The sequence below is a fragment of the Talpa occidentalis genome, unplaced genomic scaffold (genome assembly GCF_014898055.3).
Source record: "Talpa occidentalis isolate TD23 unplaced genomic scaffold, MPIMG_talOcc4v2.1 talOcc4.4, whole genome shotgun sequence".
In the NCBI taxonomy this organism is placed as follows: Eukaryota; Metazoa; Chordata; class Mammalia; order Eulipotyphla; family Talpidae; genus Talpa; species Talpa occidentalis.
Window position 1 is genome coordinate 19820400 of NW_023604295.1, and position 22159 is coordinate 19842558.

The following is a 22159-nucleotide window of genomic DNA, read 5'->3' on the forward strand; positions in this document are numbered from 1 at the left end:
AAGAGGTCTGCTAACAGTCATGGGAGGGGAAGAGACAGAAAATGAAAATGCTCGAGTCCATTCTATGAAGCCATGCAGGAAATGATAGGGTATAAGTAAGATCTTCAAAGGCAGTTTGGAGAGTCTCCGTTCATAATTGCTGCTGAGGATGGAGACATAGCCAAAGAGAAGAAAGACTAAAAACTATCCAGGTTTCCAATCTTTCTAATGGACTGGTGTGGATGCCAACGTAGAAGCAGAAATGAGAATTAGGTCAAAATTAAATAAGCGGGTTTTGGTGTCTGTGGGATTTGTGAGGGTGAGCGAGGTTCCTGGCCAAGAAGGATGACAGATGGTGTGATGCAAAGGAAGAAAAGCAGATTTAGGAAAGGTGACCAGGGGTACGTTGGAACTGAGGGGTGAGTCAAGCTCCAGACAAGTGAGGGTCTGTTTTACAGAAAACAACACAGGAAGATGCAAGTAGAAAACATTGTCAAGGACCTGACTGAGTAATTTGGACTACAGACCCAAAACAGAGATATTTCCAACACTCAACTCAAGTGAATCGATGCCAGCACAGAGAATAAAATAATTATGTGTACAGATTTGGCTCCTGGCAGGAGATAGCCCTAATTTAGCTAACACTTCAAGTTTTTTTAACTCCCACCATTGGTCTCTTTTTGAGGAAAAAAATAATCAAGGCTTTTGAAGTTCAGTTGAATTTTTTGGTGACAGATTTATACATTTTCAACCCATTTGCCAGGAATCAATACTGTTTCATAATTATGTGCCACTAGGTCTCTGAGCAAGGTATACACAGTATTGATTGCAAATCAAGAGGGTGTGCAGTTTCTGAGAAAGACACTCAAAAGTGACTAATAATTAATAATGATCTCACTCTGATCAGCTGCTGCAGAAGCAGGCAGGCAACTTCCAGGGCTGTGGTTCCTGTGGTGAGGTTGGAAAAATAAATGACTTTCCCAACCTTTCCAGGGCACCGTGCCAATTTCCAGCTGCTGTGTTTGAATGTTAACACCTTTCCAAAAAAATATTTGCTCTCTCTCCTCCTAAGCTTGGGGCTGTTTGAGGGGACGTCAAGAAATATATAAGAAAGAGGCCAAGTCCCTGGCCTCAAGCAGACTCCCTTATAAAGCTCTGATTGGTCCCCTGTTTATCTTCTTTGGAGAAGCGTTTATTTAGGCTTCTCTTCATTTTTGAAAATTTCCTCATTGAGTTGCATGAGACCCTTGTAGTTCACAGATATTATCTTCTTGTTGATAGATCTTCTCTAAATTTGGGGTTTGGGGAATAGTTTCTTTCACTGCACAGAAACGTTTTCAATGGTAGGATACAAAATCCATGTTCAAAAATCTGTTGCATTATACATGCAAACAGTGAACTAGAGGAGGAAGAAATCAAGAAAGTAATCCCACTTACAATGCATCATAAAGAATTAAGTACCTTGGAGTCAATTTAACAGAGGAGGTGAAAGACCTATACAATAAAAACTATGACACTATTCAAATAAATAGAAGACACAAAGAAATGGAGAGATATTTCATGTTCATGGATAGGGAGAATTAACACTGTTAAAACAACCATCATATCCAAAGCAATGTATAGATTCAATGCAATTTCTTTGAAAATTTCAATGCAATTCTTTAGAGAGCGGAGCAATTATTTCTGAACATGGAAGACCTCCAAATTGCCAAAGCAATCCTGACAACAAAGAATAGAGGCATCCTATTCCCAGAATTTAAATTATGGCACAAAAATATAGTAATAAAAACAGCATGGCATTGGAACAAAAACAGACACACTGACCAATGGAAGAGAATTGAGAGCCCCCCAAAAATTCATACTTGTATGGAAAGCTAATTTTTGACAAAGGTGCTAAAGGTATAAAATAGATAAAGGAAAGTTTCTTTAATAAATTGTGTGGGGGAAAACTGGAGAGCCACATGCAAGGAATGAAACCAGATCATTATCTCAGACCATATTCAAAACTTACCACTAAATGAACAAAAGACTTGGATGTAGGAACTGAAACTGTAACACACATAGAAGAAAACATAGGCAAACCACTCTACCCCACTGGCTGCAGCCATGTCTTTGGGGACTCTACCCCCAACAGCATGGGAAATACAAGCAAAAATAAGTAAATGGGATGATATCAAACCTTTCCAGGACACTTTTGAATCTCCCATGGGTATTCCCCTTGGGTCACTTCTCAGTGGAGGCTGTGAGGCTATACTTTCAAATATGTGAGCTGGTTAGTTCATTTTAATAAGGGCATGACCCCCCACACTTGGGGGACACTCAAATGTTAGATATTTGTCTCAAATAGTCTATGAAAAAAATGGCTTTTTAAATTTTGCAAGAAAATAGCACCTTAGCCCTTAAATATTCATTTTTATTAAAGTTGTAAGAAAATCCCCATAGGTGTTCATTAGAAAGTCTATGAAGTTGATTTGTTTCTCCTGTTTTTTAAGATGTTCTTTTCAGGTTAAGTTGGACCAGCAGTAAGATGTGAACTGCATCTGGGAACCCTGGCTCTTGTAGAAGTGACTTTGATGAACTGTTAGGTCATAAATTTTAATGATCAGAACAGCTGAATAAAGCTAACAACTATGCTGATAGCAGATTATCACGTCAGACATTATACACAGCACTACTCAACCACTACAAGGCAAGTTACAGGTTTTCAATTATCTTAAGAAAGCTTGCTTGACTACTGGATTCACTCTTATCTGACGGAAAACATGGATCTGGAACCACTGGAGTTAGCCTCTTAGCTGCGAGGACTGTGAGCCCCACTGGTGTCCCTGGAGGGAAGTTTCATCTGAACACCAGGCTGTGTGGGCATTTGCTGAAGCAGCCCTGCCCTGGCCTCACCTTCTTTTCCCTTCTACCTTAGAGTTTCTTCTAATTTATTTTCTCATTTATTTTATTTTCAGTGGCTGTATTAATTCTTATAAGCCACCTTAAATTTGCTTTTTAAAATGAAGCAAAGTCATAAAGAAGGATATCTACAAACAAATGTTGCCTTCCCACCCCCATAGCTTTTGAAAGCTCAAAAATCTCAGTTGGAAAGATCCAAACAGCACGAAATGAGAAATTGTCATCTTTTGTTTTGTTCTTTGTTTGTGAAGATGCCACCTCTGTTTATATCACCTGAGCATGTGGTTAAAGTTGTTTTCACGGTCTCGTGGGGCTATTTGCTCTGCTCCTGCCATGCCCTTTGCCTGGAGAACTAGTTAAAGTGACACACACAGACCTGGCCAGGACCAAAAGGGAAACTTCATCCAAGGACTTTATATACATCTTGATATTAATTCTTTTTCAATTATATATTGAATATAAAATTATATTCAATTCTATAAATCCATGTGCTACCCACATGGATTTTAATTTCCATTTAGCAGTATGCCTTTTTAATCATCTTTTATTTTCTTTTGCTGTGCTAAAGCATTTGACTTGAGGTAATTCTAATTATTAACTTATGATTCTATTTCCCTTGCGAAAGGGGTTGAGTCTCCAAGAACATCTTTTCTATTATGGAAAGGAACATAGTGCCAATGTTTCTTGTATATATTTTATTTTTGCAGGTCTTCGATCTAAAATGGTTTTCTTTTAAAAAAGTATTTCAGGGCCTCCCTGGTGGTGCAGGGGTTAATGTCTCAGTGCTATCAAGCTATCACCAGCCACTGTGGCCTGAGTTCAATAGCTAGCCAGGGAGCTACCCACATGGCACAGCAGACTTCTTCTGGCTCATCCACTGCTCCCCTCAGCAGTGTATTCCAGTAGATCTGTCTGTTCTGCTCCCCACTCTGTCTCTGGTGAATCCTCTCACCCACCTTCCACCTCTGGCCTACACCCCAGTTCTTACAGGCATAAATAAATAAAAATGAATCTTTTATTAAAGAAGTATTTCATCATTGATTATTCTAATTAGAGCCTCATACATTATTCTAATCAAAGCCCTATGCCCTATGAGATAAATGAAGCAAATATTTATTTCCTGTATTTAGAGACTCTCAGGAATGCTCAATGCCTACATGATAAATTAGAGGAAAAGGGCAGAATCAATCCAAATCATTGTATTAGGTACTGTCTATGAGCACCAGGCATTTGCTGGGCTGGGTGATTACACACTTCAACTCACTTAATCTCACTGTGTGACTAAAGGATTTATCAGCATTGTTCCTACTTTATAATAAGCAAATTGAGGTTCAGAGGTATGAAGTAAATTATTCTATGTCGCACAGCTGGGAAAGTGGTACTGGGGATCAATCCATATGGGTTTGACTCCATGCTCTTTCTGCTACATTCCCTTCTCTCCCCCAGCCCCCACAACATGCTAGAGTAGAAGAGCGATTGGAAATGTAGTGGGGAGTATGGTGCGTGTGCAAAGGTGTGCAAAGAACTGAGTAATGATAGTCCGTCTATCCTGTTAACATTTATCATGCTAAAGAAATGCCAGATAAGGTACTTGGCTGCTTTTTCTACTTAGCAAATGTTCAAGTTGAGTTTGAGTTTGGTTCTCATGATTTTCTGGTAGGTTTGGGAAAATCAGGCTAGATGTCACTGTGTAGAGATTTAGGATCCTGAGCGTATCTTTACATACACCCCACTTCCAATTTACATAGTCAGAGGTAACATCCACATGTGAGAATATCCTGTAGCCACAACAGGACATGCCGCTAGGGAAGGGGGCTATTAAGGGAGAAACAGAGCTCAGAGGAAAGAACACTGGATCAGAAATATTAAGATTTATTTTGCTCTGCCACTGATACAAACACTGCAGACCATGGGGTCAATAAATATTTAATGAATAAATGAATGTTGTATGACCTTGAGTAAGTCACCTTGACTCAAGCCTTCAACACAGGGGGGCAGATTAGGTGATCTCATAAATCTATTCATGCTAACACTTTCAGGAAGAGTGTGCTGCATCGCAAAGAAAATATGTGACATTCCAGAATGAGGAGTAGAACAAAACAGAATTATGATTTTGTTCCCTAAGAGCTCCACTTGCCTTTCACCTTGATTGACCTCCTGGAAGTGATATGTTGGGACCCCTTGACTGGGAAGTCGGTCTCCAGAGGCAGGACAGCATCTGGCATCTGGCATCTTCCCAATACACTTGGGAAGTATTGCAAAACCATCCCCTTGAAACAGGGGATCTCTGTTCAAAGACACTCAGAATGAAAGGACCCACTATGGGCTTTTGAATCAGCCACATACCACACATGCTCCTGACTTACATAAGACTGTTCTGTATAAGCTTTACAGGACTATCCCTGTGACAGGAGGTTTTCATGTTCCTAGGCATTCTACATTTCCTAGGCATTTTAACATTTCCAAAGTTTCAGTTTTGGAAAGACCACTATAAATCAACCACTGCAGTGCAAGGGTATGATTCCTTACAACTAACACTAGGATGTCAAACTTTTTTTTATAGGAAGGACTCAAGAGTGATAGTGGGCAGCCTGGCACTTCTGAATCCACTACAGGACAGAGTAATCAGAACAGCAAAATAGAATGATGATAGTTAATAGTAAGAACACACTTTTGTGGAGTGCTTCTAAAGGCATGGAGCTAACCCTTTACTCACATGCAGTCAATTATCTCTACAATGCATTGAGGCTCATATTACTGCTATCATCCCCACTTGACAGGTAAGGAAACTGAGGCACCCACAGCCCAACAGTTTGCCCACATTCACACAATGAGTAAGCTCAAAGTCAGGACACACCCTGCATCTGGTTCTGGACAGGCTGCCTCAGCAGATCCGAGAGAAGATGGTTGAGACATCTATGCATACAAAGTCTTAGCTGTTTCAAGCAGTTTCTCCCACCCCTCTCTTACTATTTTTACTTTGTTACCTATCATTTCTTTATAGAAACAGTCATTAGTGAACCACTGAGGAAGACAGACAGGCTAGATAGTCCTCATTTTTTTCCCTTTGATACCTACTTTTATACTAGTAAAGAGAAATCATGCAATCTACCTGTTCAGAGCTTTCGTGGAAAATTAAAACTGTTTAAATGAAGCTCTTCTGAGCTCCCTGGTCAACTTTTGATCAGGAGGCAGTCAGCCCCAAGCTTAAGTATCATCTGAATACATGTGACCAAGCTGGTCTTTATGCATGTAGGCAGAGCAAGGAAACTCTAGGTTGACCACTGGAGAATCTGGGTCCTGCCTCCTCTACAGATGCTCAATCACAAGCTCCATATTATCTGAGCAGTAGTTTCTCCAGCAAGAATGGATATCTGGGTTTTCTTGGGCATTACATAGAAAAGCAAGAATGGTTTGATGGACATCCTGAGGCCTATGATTCTTTAGGATCATGTCAAAGTCAAGGTTAGAAGCAACTCCCAGTTTCTTCTAAAGTCTCAATGGGAGACATGTAGATTGGGTCCTGTGAAAATAAGACCATTATAAGCCAGTTTATAATATAAAGTCCAGACAGAGTGTGTGTGTGTGTGTGTGTGGGTGTTCTGAAGTAGCTGAATTATATCTTGTGTAGAAAGACTGCAGAAGCTGGTGACATTTCAGGAAGAGGATTATCATTGTCTTCTAACATTTCTGGGGCTGACTAAGGCCCCAGAAGGCTAAAATTTTAGTTTTATAATGCTACAATTTTAGTTTCCTTTCGCATAATTTGTACTGATGCAAGGATATCACAAGGACTAGGATAACTAATAGGATGAAGCTTTTAACATTAGGAATTACCTAAGTAATCTTTAAAACAGTTGTTGCCTTAAACTTCTAAATGTATAAACAGTATATGCTAAACTGGCTAAATGACTCTGACTGAAGATTATTGCCAAAGCAACTTATAATTGCAGAATTGGTTTAGGTCACTTTTGATGTCCTTTATGCTCTCCAGCCTCTATGAGTCTGTAACACTTTTTACTAAGGAAAACAAAATGAAATGAAAACACTTCGATTTTAGCATCATAGGTGATAATGCTTTCTGTGAAAATATTTTATTCTATGGTTGGGACAACTAAGAATAACAATTGTGAAATACAAGAAGTGCAGATTAGGGGATAAAAGAGGTTCCATGAAGTCCCTAGACCATGGAAGGCAGTTCTGCATAAAGACCACTGCATGCTGTCACTGACAAGCCACCCTGCAGTCTAGGTGCTCTCTAGATGCTGAAGCTTGGCACTGCTGATGCTGTGTTATTTTCCAGTATGGAATGCTGAAATGCAATAAGTGTAAAATACTAGCAAGTCCCTCCCATTCCTTGGAAGTGTAGGAAGGGTTCTGGGCAGAAGAATTTCAAATATCAGTAGCTCAAGCTGCATTCTAGGAATTTCAGTCCAATATCTTCACCATGGCAGGAAACCCTTCTCATCACAGGATCCAGGAGACCAAACAGACAGAGCCAGGCCTCCTGCAGCCTGGCCAGAGAGTAAGAACAGGAACCCTTCCAGGATCCACGGAGCAGCAGGGTTCCATACCTGGCCAAACCCCAGTGCCTCCTGGAGCACAAGCATGATTTCTACATGCACGTGCAGGCAGCTGAAGTCCATGGTCAGAGGCCCGTGGGCAGGCTCTGCCCTGGACAATGAGCATCCAGCTTGGCAGCCTGGCTCCCACTTGTTTTATAATTTCTGTTCCATTATTGAAATAATAGAGCAAAAGACTAGCTAGAAAGCGTTCAGTCTTCATGCTGATGCTAACCACATCCAGGAATAAAGGACGGCTCAGCGCCCACCGGTGGCTGCCACTCACAGGGCACATTAGGATGCCTACAGTTAGTGATTAAGTGAATTGAAGGACATTTCTCAGCAGTGCCAATGAATTAACCCTCCAGGACTTGAGATGGGGGAGTTTTTCTTTCTCATGGTGCTTTCTTCCTGCTCAGGGCCTGGGAGCCTGGTCTAGCGGGTGGGGCCGCAGTGCTGGTGAAGAAAGCAACACTGATTTCCTGTCCTCCTGCAGCTGCCCGCTGAGCAGGCTCCAGCTGAACTTAACCGCCAGCCCTCACCCTGAGAGGAGAGGGCTCCTAGCAGCATACTAGGAGCCCCACATCCAGGGGAACAAAGATGTTTCTCTTCCCATGCAGCACCCCTCTTTACCTTTTTCAGGTACTTACTTGGTACCAGATACTATGGTAAGTGCTTGGTATGTTATCAACTCCATTAATGATTGAAACTATGTTATTTTATGGATGGGAAAACTCAGGTTTAGAGAAGTCATGTCCTGCCCCAGATCACCAAAGCCAGAAGTGGCAGAGCCAGAGTCAAACCCCAGATTTATTCACTATCCCCTTGCCTGCCTGGCTCCCACATTCTCGCTGAAAGAGTCACACCTAAGGTACTGGGGTCCTGACGCCCAGATGCTTGCTGTTCAGACATCCACAAGATCGCTCCATTCTCGTGGGTTTTGGGGGGGATACCGGTAGGTGAAACAATGCAACCACCTGGTGGCAATGATGGATCATGGTGATATGGTGTTGGAAATGACAGCAAGAAATACTGGTAAGAGAATCCACTAAAGAGCAGACATTCTTCAGGCACGTGTCCTCAGCTACTTGGCTGGGAAGAGAAGACTTTCAAGGAGGCAGTTAATCCTATAAGAAAGTGCATCTGGAAGGATGAGGAATGGGCAGCTCCCTGTGCTGGCAAGGCCAGGGCTGCTGGTTAAATCGATGGCAGATGGACTGGGTGAAATCCCAGGTTTTAGAGTAAACAGGGAAGGTACATTAGAGAATGAAGGAAGTCAGTCAATAGGAAAATACTATCTACATAGAAAACCCTTAAAGAAACAAAAACAACAGAACTAACAACTTGGAAATCATCAGTTTCAAAACAGCGATAAAATATTCAATCAACAATGTCAATTCACTCTTGTGCCAGGCACTGTGCCAAGCCATCTGTGTATCCAAGTCCACTGGCTTCTTACAACAATCCTGCAAAATAAGTAGCATCTTGATTGTGTATACTAGGAAGGTGAGGTACAGAGAGGGTAGGTAATCTGTCCCAGCCACACAGCTAGGATTAAACCTTGGTCTCCACAGCTTCAAAGATGGTGTACTATGCCTCTAGACATCAGTCCCTCCTTATCTGTGGTTTCCCCTTCTGTGGACTCACTTACTTGCAGTCTGAAAATATTGTGGACAGTAAGATATTTTGAGGGAGAAAGAGGAGAAACTACATTCACATAACTTTTACTACATCATATTACAATTGTACTTTATAATTGTTGTTATTCTCTTACTGCATCCGATTTAAACTTTATCAAAGGTACGTATATAGAAGGGAAGCATAGTATGTCAGGGTCCAGTAGTATCTGAGGTTTCAGGCATCCACTGAGACTCTTGGAAAGTATCCACAGCAGGTAAGGAGGGACTACGGTACTAACTTGCCAGGCAGCCATTTAAAAACTATTGACATTTTTTTCCCTTAATAACATAAGCGAACTCCTCCTAGTATTTAACAATTATTCTTCCCAAAACATGAATAAAAGCTTACTTATTGGTACATTTATTTTAATAAATCTAAGAGAGTGACAATATTTAAACTGGATTTGACAAGTCCTTCAAAGTCACTTTTTTTTAAAGATTTATTTTTATTTATTTATGCGTATAAGAGCTGGGGTCTAGGCCAGAGGTATGGGGGTAGTGGTGAGAGGAGTCACCAGAGACAGAGTGGGGAGCAGAGCAGGAGGATCTACTGAAATACACTGCTGAGGGGAGCAGCGGGCAAGACAGGAGAGGTTTCCTGTGCCATATGTGGGTCAGCTCCCTGGCTGGGGACTGAATTTGTGCTGCAGTGGCTGGCAATAGCTTCATAGTGCTGAGATTTAAGCCCTTGAGCCACTAGGGAGGCCCCCAAAGTGACATTGTCTAGCTCGTGGCAGTTGACAAAGTTCTTTCATGTCCATTTTCCTGGCTAATCCTGAGAACAACTTTGGCAGTGGGAACAAGCTTTGTTAGTAACCCTCCCAAGTAGAACTCAGAAAGAGGGGGTGTTCCACCTTCTCCTTGAGGCTCTTGTCTCTGGCCCCAGAAGTGTGCTGCTCACAGGAGTGCAACTGGCAGTGGGTGGCAACAGGTGGCTGGCATTTTACTGCCTCCCACCAGTGGCCCCACAGGGGCTCAGGCTACATGCAGTGGTCAGCAGTGATGGTGAGTGGTAGTGGTTCACCTGCCATGCGGCCCCAGGGCATGCAGTTCCACTGGGTGTGCAATGGCAGCAGTAGAGAGGCCCACAGAGTCCCAGGCCAGCATGCTGGGCTCCCAGCAGAGCCAGCCTGCAGCAGCTGGGACCCGTGTTCCAGTGCTCTACAGCCATTCCCGCTCCCTCCCCCAATACCTTTACATTGTTACACAGGGCCCTGCTGAAGGGGTAGAGGGTACAAAGACCAGTTCCAGCCAATGAGTTGGCCCTGAAGTCAGGGCAGGTAGAATCTGTGCAGGCATCAGGTTTTCCCTTTTATATTAGGCTCCTGGATCATAGAATAGACCAATCCGTTTTGAACTAAATGAACCAACCAGGTTCAAGCCCAGCTCATCAGTTAATTATTTGGCAGAAAAATAAGAAAGAGCTAATTGACACTAAATGGTCCAATTGGTCCATCCAATCAGGCTTGCAGTGTGGGGGACCCTGAAAAAGGATATAAGGCAGGGCAGGAGCCAGCTTAGGGAATTCTGTTCCTAGCCTCCAAAGAAAGAAAAAAAAGTGGAAGGCTTTCTCAGACTTGGCTGCTACACCTGCCTCCAGCCCTGCTTCTTCTTTTTTTTTTTTTTTAATTTTATTTGTACAAGAGCCAGGGTACAGTCCAGATGTGCAGGAGGGTGAGGGGATTCACCAGAGACAGAGTGGGGAACAGAACAGGCAGACTGATGAAATACACTGCTGAGGGGAGCAGCGGGCGAGGCAGGAGAGGCCTGCTTGCCATGTGGGTTGCTATGAGGCCGGCGGGGATCGAACCAGCACTGCAGAGGCTGTGGACAGCTTCACAACACTGCACTCAACCACCTGCGCAACCAGGGAGGCCCCAGCCCTGCTTCTGACATCACCTGAAAGAGCTATTGGGTCATTCCAACAGCTCACAAAGAGCTGTTAATACTGGTATGTCTGACATTACCTCCTGGTGACTGGTGGTGACTGGCACTATTGACTGATGACCAGCACTCTATGTCCTGGCCACCTCTGAGAGCTGTCCACTGCTGCTAATCATCTGGCACTGCCTCCTGGCTTGTTGTCTCCATTGCTGTCTGGTCCAGTATCCACTGCTGTCCAGCCCAGCCTCAAGATGTTGCTGTGCGATGAAGCTGTGTCATCTCAGCAGCCCCACCTGTGAGCACCTCTAGCTTTCACCATGAGTTGGATCCCAGCCCATTGCTTGCTATGAACTCCAGGTCCTCATTGATGGGACAAGCACCATCTTGAATGAGTGACCTTTTGTTTGGGTCTGGACACCGTGGAGACTATCCAGGGTGAGACAGCTGGCCACTGTGGCCACAGAAACTCGTTTCCCCTGTTTGTTAAATAAACCCCATTGTTGTGGTTTTCTGAACCTGAAAGGTCTTGCAACTGAGCTCATGGATGAGAACCCAGACAGTGACCTGTCCTCTCCCTCTGTCCTTTGATGCTCTGTAGCACTGCTGTACCTGTTTCACATCCTTGGCATCACCACTGGCGACTTCATGTGTATCTTAAACTTAGTATGTTCCAAAACTGACTTATCCTCCTGCTCTGAAACCAGAGCCCAAGGTTGACCCTGCTGTGACTACCTGCTCTCCTTCCTCTACGATGTCGAATCAACTGTGCCTGCAGGCTCTACAGGCTAAATCTCTCTCCAACATCTCGACATTTTTCAATCTCTGCTCCATTGCCATGCATCGAAAGCATCACTCTCTCTGGCCTAGACTAATTTGTCTCTCCCATCCGCTCTTGCTTTCTGAGCAGCTGCCCAAGTTTCATTTTAAAAATGCACATCTGATTGCATTTCCTTGGTTGAAACATGTCACTGGTTTCCCACTATTCTTAGAATAAAGTGAAAAATTCCCAACTGGGCCTATGAAGCTCTGCATGGCTGTGTCTGGATCTCCTGCCTACCCTTCCCAAGTGCTCCTGTTCTTCCTTCAGTGGGACTTCAAGCAAGGGGCTTCCAGGCCAAGCTCGGCTCCCGCCCTGAGGGGTATTCCCTTCGTGAGGGTGTCCTCTCTGCCATGGCAGTCTGGCAGTGGCTAACAATGGAAACTTTGGTGGTCATTCACCTCATGCCTCTTTCCCTCATTGGTCTAGTTCTCACACTGGCATTCCCAGTGTCTCGCAGAATGGCTGCAGAGAGGAGGTAGACACCTACTGAACTTGTGGAATGATTGTCTTTATGAAGAGAAAAAAGGTTTAATTCCATTGTATACTGAAAAAAAAAACAAACGCTCAAGTCTAATGTCCTTGAAAGTCTTAGTCACTCATAAAAAATTGGGAGGTTTTTACAGAGAATTCGCTTTTGTAGAATGCCAGGTTGTCATTTTGCACACAGCGCCCCTCTATTACTGATAATAGTTGTATTTCTTTAAAAAAAACATTTTGGGCCATGCAACCAAAGGAGCTTAATATCTTTTGGTGACAACTGTTTTGTTTTTATAACTGAGTGATGTTTCAGTAGTCTTGAAAGACACTAGATAAGACATTGGTGGTTGGAAAAACTTAACCAGTTCTCTGAGGAATAAACCTCACCACAGGCAACAGGAGCAGGGAGGACTCCTAGGATTAATTTGATTCATCCCTGTAACGTAAAGATATATTTCTCAAAATGAAGGTCTGTGAAAGGCTCTCTGTAGGCTGAAAAAAACATAAGTCACTAATATCACTTCAGAACTCTTGAGCATTACTGTGAATCTTCTGCCCACGGTTAGCCTGAAAAGGTGACTTCAGTTAGCACCTTGATACCTCAAGGCTGTGACTCCTGCACCTACCTCCGTGACAGAGATTAAAACAAGTTGTGCTTTGTCCAGCCAAGTGATAGGAATGTTTATTGAACTAAATAAAAATAGAAGAGGCCCTCTTTATATTTTTTTTTTTATCATTATCAATGGACTCATTCACCTGAGCTGGACTGAATCAAGTTCATGAACTTACTGTATCATTGGCAAAAGCTTTGCGTCTTGTACCCACCTTTTCATTGGCCCAAAGCCATGCTTTTTTTTTCCCTGAAGCTGATAAATGAGTTTATTCAGTTGCTAGTCAAAGTCCTCCTAAGAATATACAGATACTATTTTAGAAACTAGCCAAATCCACATGGTTACCCATAAATAGCTAAGCACATTTAGGGCTTCCTTAGAAACTTCTGGTGTGAGGTGACATCTGAGATCACTGAGAAAAACAAAGGCTACAACCTACACAGTCCAAACAGACACTGATGGGTGCCCATTTGGAAATGGAACTGTATCTCCCGGGATGCCTACAAAAGTCCACTGGACAGACCCACGGGGCTTTTACTGCTCTTCTGTGACAACATTGTGCTAGTTCTTTGCCAGAAACACAAGTCCTCCCCTGAGGCCAGGCCAGTAGACATACATGGGACCCAGCAGGAGTAGGAGAAGGAGAAAGAGTCCCTGGCTGTAGAGATAGTCATTACTTGGGATTCAGACTTTATTGCCATCTGAGTATTTAGTGTTTTTTTTTCTTCTCTGTTGAGTAATAGAGACAAGATAAGGGTTCAAAAGATAAAGCCAGTATAATCTCTTAAAGTCCTGTCGTCATAGACATTCCAACTTCTGCTGGAAGTCATGGCTCACACACCCTGGTGCACAGAGCAAAGGGCCCCAGTGCTCAGGCAGGCCACGCTGTTGCCATCTAAGCAAGCTGGGGCTTATCAATAGAACATGTGTCTCGCAGATGAACACACTCTGCTGAGTATAAACTCTGACTTGCACTCAAGGAAGTGTCTCTAATAAAGGCCAGAAATGAAAAGGCAGGAGGGAAGTGCCAGCACTGGCTCTACTGGGAGCATGAGAGCCATCACCCAGCTCAAAGATGAGATCCTGCTGGGTGCAGCTTTTTGGTTCTTGCTCAGGAATCCCTAAAGTCTCAGGTTAAAAGACCACAAGAAGCAGCGGTCAGGTGAAGGATAAGCAGGAACACACGATACATAAGGCAGATGCAGAACTGATGCACAGATAGCTCTTGGGCTCTGGAATCTGATCCCCTGGCTTTGAAACCTGGCTTCTTTTCAAGCTGTGTGTCCTTTAGTAAGTTATTAACCTCTCTGAGATTCAGTTGCATTATGTTTAGACTGGGGGATAATTTTGAGGATTAAATGAGATAATTTACATCAAATGCTACACAGACTACCTGTCATATGATAAGTGCTTCATAACTGTTAGAAATTATTATTCTAGCAACTTGATGAAAACATAAAACTAGAATAAATCCTAACAGGTATATGGTGGAGAAAGCCTAAAAAATACAAACAAAACAAAGTAATTTACAATGCATTCTCTGAAAAGACAATGCATGAGTTGGAGATGTAATGTCTAAGAACAATTCTTTGTTAAAATCTTTTAAAAAGAAGGAAATTCACACAAGTTTCTATGTCTTTGTGTATGTATTGTACATAATTGTCTGCATTCTTGAGCATTTTACATATTTTATGGGATGACAATGGGGATTTCCTAGGGTTGCATGACAAGTGCTTTTAGCCTGAAATAAGGGCAGCAAATCACTAGACAAAGAACCGACTAACCAGACAGGTGGAAAGGCAAATGGTCAAGATTTCCAGGCTATGATGTTCAGAGGTGGTGGCAGCCTTGGGAAATGCTATTTTTTTAAATTTTAAAAAAGATTTATTTATTTATGCATACAAGAGCTGGGGTACAGGGCAGAGGTGTGTGGTGGGGGTGAGAGGATTCACCAGAGACAGAGTAGGGAACAGAACAGGCAGACTGACTGAAATATACTGCTGAGGGGAACAGCGGGCGAGTCAGGAGAGGTCTGCCTCGCCATGTGGGTTTCTCCCTGGCTGGCTGGGGATCACACTCGTCCTGCAGAGGCTGCAGATTGCTTCATAGTGCAGTGCTTAACCCCTTGCGCCACCAGGGACGCCGGGTAATGCTCTTTGTAAGAATAAAACAAGCCAGGAAAGACAGGATTCTGGGGCAGAGCCTGAGAGAGTGCTGATTATCTTGGTAGAGTTTTGATCTGAGGTCTAAAGGGTAAGCCTTGGATCCAAACAACAAAGACCTTCATAAGACTCAAGAGCCTGGTGGAAATGGGTACCCTGGCTGGGACCAATACCAAAGGCCCCAACCAGCTCAGAAGGGCTGAAGGAGATGACACTAAAGCTCAGGTGCAAGGTCCTGACTGAGAATTTCCACTTGTGCCAATGAGAGCCGGCAGAGGGCAGGCACCTGCATGACTGCGATCTGTGCTTCACCCCTGACCACCGCCTAATTGACACACACACCCCTTCACCAGGCCTCACCAGCACTTCGGACAGCTTCTGCCTCATTGCACTAGAGTCTCTGTCTATTACAGAGTACTCCTTAGACTAGAAGATGGGAGGTGAACTTCAAACGTCTCAAATGCCAAGCAATCCTCACACCAACTGCACTGTAGATTTAGATCGGAAAATGCGCCCTCTGTCTATTGCTCCTTGCAGAAGTACCAAGGTTCAGTTTTAAGAATCATTCAAGGCTCTGATTACGTATCTATACTTCCTGTCTCAGCGTTGGTGTGGACATTGGGAGGAGGAGACCTGGCTTTGCATTTATCAGCTCTGAGACTGATGACCCATCACATCCCCTCCCTGAACTCAGTTTCCTCTGTGTCAGATCAAAATTATTTGTACAGGGGTTTCCCTGGTGGCGCAGCGAGTTGAGCACAGTGCTGTGAAGCTGTCCGCAGCCTCCGCAGTGCAGGTTCAATTCCCGGCCAGCCAGGGAGCAACCCACATGGTGCAGCAGACCTCTCCTGCCTCGCCTGCTGCTTCCTTCGGCAGTGTACTTTGGTTTGTCTGACTGTTTTGCTCCCTGCTCTGTCTCTGGTGAATTCTCTCAACCCCACCTCCGCGCCTCTTATGCCCCCCCGATCTTGTATGAATAAATAAATCTTAAAAAAAAAACAAAATTATTGGGCCTCCCCGGTGGCGCAGCGGTTGAGCGGTGGGTTGCGAAGCTGCCCACAGTCTCTGCAGCGCCGGTTCGATCCCCAGCTGCTCCCCGGCCACCGGAGGAGGGTCCCACATGGCGCGCAGACCTCTCCTGCCGCCCGCTGCTCCCCTCAGCAGTGTACTTCAGTCCTTCTGCCTGCTCTGCTCCCCGCTCTGACTCTGGTGAATTCTCTCACCCTCCCGCGCTTCTGACTGTACCCAGTGCTTGTATAAATGAATAAATAAATCTTTAAAAAAAAAACAAAAAAAAAAAACAAAATTATTTATACTTTGCATGGCAGATCATGGATATATGCAAAGCACCCCACCTGGCACTTAGCAGAGAGAGTTGTTCAGTGATGGCAACTGCTGTGTATTAGTGTTGTCGGCCTGCACAGTAATATTCCATGGACACAATGAGGTGGATGGGATTTATGGCAAACTGGAACTGAGGCCATCACTGATTTAAAGCAGGATGGATCATTTCAAAAGCTGGTGCCTACAATTCACCCCCTCTAGCCAAAGTGACCACCTCACAAATCAAGCAAATTGCTATAAACTGTTAATGAGGGGCAAGATGGTGTTTGGGAGAGCGGTAAAATTACTGCCCTATTACTGCGCAGTCATCCAACTTCCCTAGCAGCTATGCTCCCTCAGTTTCCTAATTGTGTGGAGCCTTTGATTTATCTGGCAGAGGAAGGCAGTTTGGAGCAAAGTTCTGTAAAGGAGGCTTGAATAAACGTCTTTAAGATCACAGAGTAAGAGCCTTGCCCCAGATAAGCCATGCAGGAACATGGCTGGTGTGTGTTTCCCACACAGATGACAAGAATGCTGGCTGGTAAGGCAACATCTGGCCGAAAGCTGGAGGACAGGCCCTAGATACCAGAGGGTGTGTGGGGTAGGGACCTGTGAAATGCTTTCCCTGGGCCTCAGTGTCTCAAAGGAGTACCTCTAAGCATTTTTCCACACTGGGTATTTCCCTTATCTGCCCATTCACTGTGGTCTAGTTAACACCTTATTTCACCTCTCAATCATTGAGTCATTCACTGTATATTAAGCCATTCATTCTGAAAATAAGCATAAAGGGTTTAAATTACTTTCAGATCCTGAAAGCACAAAAGAAAAAAACCAACTTATCTAAACTTTTCTCTTGGAAGTTTGTCTTTACAGACACAGTTTATCTGACATCCTGAGAAGTAAACGTAGACAACTTTGAGCTGAGCTGTAGACGGGGGGGTGGGTTGGGGAGTCTGCAGGCGCAGGGACCCAGAATTAGAGGGTCCACCAAAAGAAGTCCCAAACTTCAATTATCCAAAGAAAAATAATCTCTTCAATTTTCTGCATATACATAAACTGCCTGGGGACTAGCCAGTGAGTTTTAGACAAGTCCATATCTTTTTGCTTCCAAGCTGTTTTTTGAAAAATAAAATTTGACTCCTTTTCACTCAACCCCATTCCTCAAAACCTATATAACCTCATTTCCTTTCTTAATTGGGAAGGCACTTTTGATTGCTTTTTTCCCTTCCATCTTGTTTGTTCATTGCAATAAACCCTTTCTGTTTCAAGCACAGATGTTCTAGTGAATTTGACTTGAACCAGGAGTTGATTTTATAGCGGTCGGTGTCAATTACACAAACATTATGAGGCACCTGCCATCTTCTGCTCTGTATTATTACAGGCGCTAGGGATACCTCAAGGATAAAAGAGACAAAATCCCTTGTCCTCAAGGAGCTTCCATTCCAGGGGAGAGAGAGACAGAGAGCATAGAGTGTGTTTGAATTTAGTAAGAGCCGTGTAAAAATAATAAAGTAGAAAAGGGATAGGTATGATTTTATATAAGGTGGTCAAGGTGACCTCACTGAGAAAGTAACATCTGAGCAAGTTGTGCAAAGGAGCAGGCTTTTTCTTGCTGCTCTGGAATGACCCTTTCACAGTCAGGCCAGGGAAGTCCTTTGTTTATAAGAGCATTTGAGCCTCATCCATCTTTGCAGTTAAAGAGTGTGGGGGCCAAGTGGCCGTGGCCCCAACCTCAGGAAGTCACCCAGCCACCAGATGTGGGTGCACAGGTGGCCCAAGCAGGTTCTCACCTCCTCCAAGCGCCGGCGCTGCTCCTTCTGCTCCTCTATGCGCTTCTGGCGCTCGGCCAGCAGCTGCCTCTTGTGCTCCTCATTCTCCCTCTGCTGCTGCTCCAGCTGCTGCCTCCGCAGGGCCTCAGAGCGCTCCTTGTTGGCCAGCTGGAGCCTCAGGAAGTCTCGCCGCAGGGTAGACTCCCCTGGCAGGTTCAGAATGGAGCTGCAGGCAGGAGAGAGAGATGAGGATCTTGTATGGGCCCAGGCCATGGCTACCTGAGTGTGGGGGAGGTGAGCAGGAATAACTCATCCTCACAAGAAGCCACAGGTTCCAGCACAGGTGCTTGGATCCCCTGTTACATTGTTACATTATTCAACACTCCACCCCAAAAGAAACTGGGTTAAGGGAAGGGACTCATGTCCAGATGCCCTTTCCGGGTACCTGCTGAATACAAAGACTGTCCCCATCTCTAGCAGGGCCATCTCCCTGTCCACGATCATCCACTGCACTCTTTACCATGTGGCAGCGCAAAGATTTGTTTCACAGGCTTTAGTGAGTGAGCAAATCCTGAACCTCAGATTAGCTTATTTTCATGCTTAAGAAAGGTAGGGACAAAGCAGCAAAGAAACAAGAACAATCAGGAGCAGTCAGGGAGCCTGCTCTACTCAGAGGATCCATCTCTCACACATCCTTCTTGACTCCTCCTACTGGCTCTATGAGGCAAAGGGCGGGCTGCTCACGGGCAGACACAATGACAGGGACGGAAAGTGCCTGAGACATGGCTGACAGAGCTACTTGCCAATCCAAGAACTAGGGGCTTATCTCACTGCACCACCATAAAAGAGAAGTTAAATGGTTCATTTCTGGCCACAGAATATCCCTGTGGGACTTCAACCCAGCTCACTGACGCCTAGGTTCCACAGAAGCACCATGAACCTCAGTTTCTCATTTGTGAATGACGATTGTGCACGTGTATGTGTGAGTGTGTGTGTGTGAGACAGGAAGATCATGGGGAGAGCACACACTATAAATACAATCCACCTTCCTCACGGGCTGTCTAGCACTGTCCCAGTCCAGCCTCATTGCCTGGGGACAAGAGGTGACACTTACTGGCTGGTGCACAGCAGCTTCACAGGGGGGGTGGGAAATGTGCTCCTCGATTCATACAAACCTACCCTTTTTAGTCTTTTCTAGCTGCCTCTTGGAATAAACTCCAATAAATAATTATTAAGCACCTACTATGTAGCAGGCACTGTGTGCAGCTCTAGCAGATTTGGCAACAGCTAAATAAACAGCTGAAGAAATTCTCTCTCTAGCATTATTTTCTTGTGGGCGAGGCAGACAGCCAGTAATTGGACAGAAAGATAGTTACACATGATAGTTTCAGTATAGGCTCCGTGGATGTGCTGAGGTGAGGGCTTTGGGTTCTGCTATAGCTAATCAGAGATGACCTCTTTGACAAGGTGACAGTTAAGATAAAACTCTTAAGGATGAAGAGTCAGTCACACAAGAGGTGGCGGAGAAGCTTTGGGGCAGGAGGAAAAGCAAAGTTACAGGCCTGTAGTGATAACAGGTGTGGCCTCTTGAAGGCGCTAAAGTGTGGCTGGACTTTCAGGGCAGAGTGCAGGAGAGGAAGCGTGGACCAAGAGGAGGTCAAAGATAGGGCAGACGGGGTGAAGCATGTGGCTATGCCTGGAAAGATTAGAAGCCGGACAGCAACCTGATCGGAGTTGTTTAAATAGATGATCGTCTGCAGGCAGGATGAGGGCAAGTAAGGCCACCCGTTGGGCTGCATTGCAGGAGCTCTGGGTAGAGATTTTAACCAGGGAGGGAAGTAAGGGGGAGGAGGCTGGGAGGGTGAATTACATTATTCATTAAATGGGGATAGAGCCACAAAAGCCTGTTGATGGATCTAATAATGTGCAGAGTGAGGGATGACTTGCAGGTTTTGCTCTGGCTCCCGGGTAGTGGTGCTGATGAGAACTGGGATGGGGCCCGTTGGGGAGTGGCAGGTTTGGTGGCCATTGACGAGGGGACCATTCTATCTGGAGTGCGGTTATTGTCTGTGAGATACCACCACAAGCTACATAGAAAGGCCTTCTTCCTGACTTCAGACAGATAGTGAGGGCATTTTACAAATAAGCCTCCTCAAAAACCTACTGCTTTTTGTGTAGAACTTTAAAACAAGCCCCTAATGACAGTGCTTATCTACACAGACCACATGTTCTGTGCAAAGGCGGCAGAGCTTGGGGATCCCTGCCTCCCTTGCACACAAGGCTGCTCCATTAATATTAATTGATGTTGAATCTATGTCAGGTGATCTGAGTTGTATTAGTGACTCAATCATTAACTCGGTGCGTGACCTGGTAGCCCCCCTTGGGCTGTTACCTCGTTTCTAAAATGAGATAAGCATTGTCCCTTTCTATTTTTCAGGATTTCATGAAGATTAATTAGATGAGTGCATAAAACAGGACTCGGAAACTGATATAAATGACAAGTTGCAATTATAGTAGTGTCAAGGCATGGTAAGGTCATTCTAGTGACTTCTAACAGACAGTTCAGCATGTGTTGGTGAAGATGGGGTTCTCTGGAGATGATCAGACGGGTTGACATGACCATTTGAGGGAGCTTTGGACAAATCGTGTACATCTGCTATGAAAGCAAGGCATTTGGTCCTTTGTCTTATATCCATGTTCACTTAACATGTCACTAACAGTAAGCTCTTTTAAGTAGCTATCCTGGGGGCAGACTAACACGTTAAATATCAGAGAGAAGGAAGGAATCTTCAGTCTTTGACCTTGAGAATCCTTGTGGCAGGCAAAGAAAGAGAGCTTGGTTGGCCTACCCTCCACAGGTACTTAGCTTGAAAGGTCTGAACTCACTCTGAAAAGAAGCCCACTAGCTCTTTCCAGCAGCAGGGACTGAGCTGGCCCCTTCCCTGATCAGGGCTCCGTATCATCACTGCAGGACCACAGCTCTTTCACCTAGAGAATTTGGCCCCCGCTCCTTGAATGGCTAAAGGATGGGGACTGTGTACCCTGGAGATACTTTTTGCCTGTGCATTTTCCCCAGTAGATCTCACTTCACCTGCACAGTGTACCTGCCCTGGTGTGTGTGCCTGTGCACCTTCACCTTAGCATACTACAACCACTTGAATTCTCTCAAGCAAGGGAAATCCTGGCCGTGCAAGCACATCAGCTTTAACTATCTTTAAACAAGACTAGAAGAAAGTCAGAATCAATAGCAAGTGAAATTCAAGGCTCAGAGATGATAAGCAGCACCTGATTTTGGGGGACAACAGGATGAGAATGAGAGTTTCTATACTTGTGGAGTGTAATTTCCCAGAAATCATTTCCTGTTGGATTAGGCTGCATTGAAAATACAAAAGCATGTGACAAGAAAAGTGGCTACTGTAACAGGAGCCACTTCATTACCTCTCCAAAGTATGAGGTAATGAGGGGGATAACTCTAGTCCAAAATGCTACCGAGTACTCCAGAAAGTTGCAATTTTAGATACTTTTTGTCCTGTGTTACCTAGATAATTGCTGCTACCCATCTTACATGTTACATGTGTGAGAAACAAGGCCTAAGACTGGAGACCATAAATCTTGGGGACAAGATAAAGAATATGCTGATTTCCATGTTTTCCTGAGATTGTGACTAAAGAAATCTTCCCAAATTAATGAGTATGTTCATGGACAATACATTAAGTAAGACCACCCTGCTGGATTCTTAAGAATGAACGTATAAATCCAAAGAAGACTGCATTTCACTCACACACAGTTCAGAAGGGGACAATCCAAAGACATGGCTTCTGCCCACCTACCTGGGCTCTCCTGAGTCATTGTCCTCCTCTTCTTCCTCGCTGCCGCTGTACTCATACTCCGTCTCATCTGAAGAGAGAGCACAGGATGTTAGTGCACACATTGACCCTCAGCTCTGGGGGGAGCAAGAGCCCCTTGTTTCATATGTAAGTAAACTCCACCAT

The 22159-nt window shown here is 44.4% G+C and overlaps 1 protein-coding gene across 5 annotated transcripts in view; it reads right to left on the minus strand.

Moving 5' to 3' along the window:
* Positions 1 to 22159, minus strand: part of TNIK (TRAF2 and NCK interacting kinase) — a 400363-nt gene that overhangs the window by 79425 nt on the left and 298779 nt on the right. For all 5 annotated transcript variants that reach the window (XM_054700355.1, XM_054700354.1, XM_054700353.1 and 2 more), the window contains 2 exons: positions 21998 to 22064; positions 18189 to 18393 (listed from right to left, as the gene is read on the minus strand). In XM_054700355.1, the coding sequence (XP_054556330.1) occupies positions 18189 to 18393; positions 21998 to 22064 (272 nt within the window). The remainder of the gene's footprint in view (positions 1 to 18188; positions 18394 to 21997; positions 22065 to 22159) is intronic.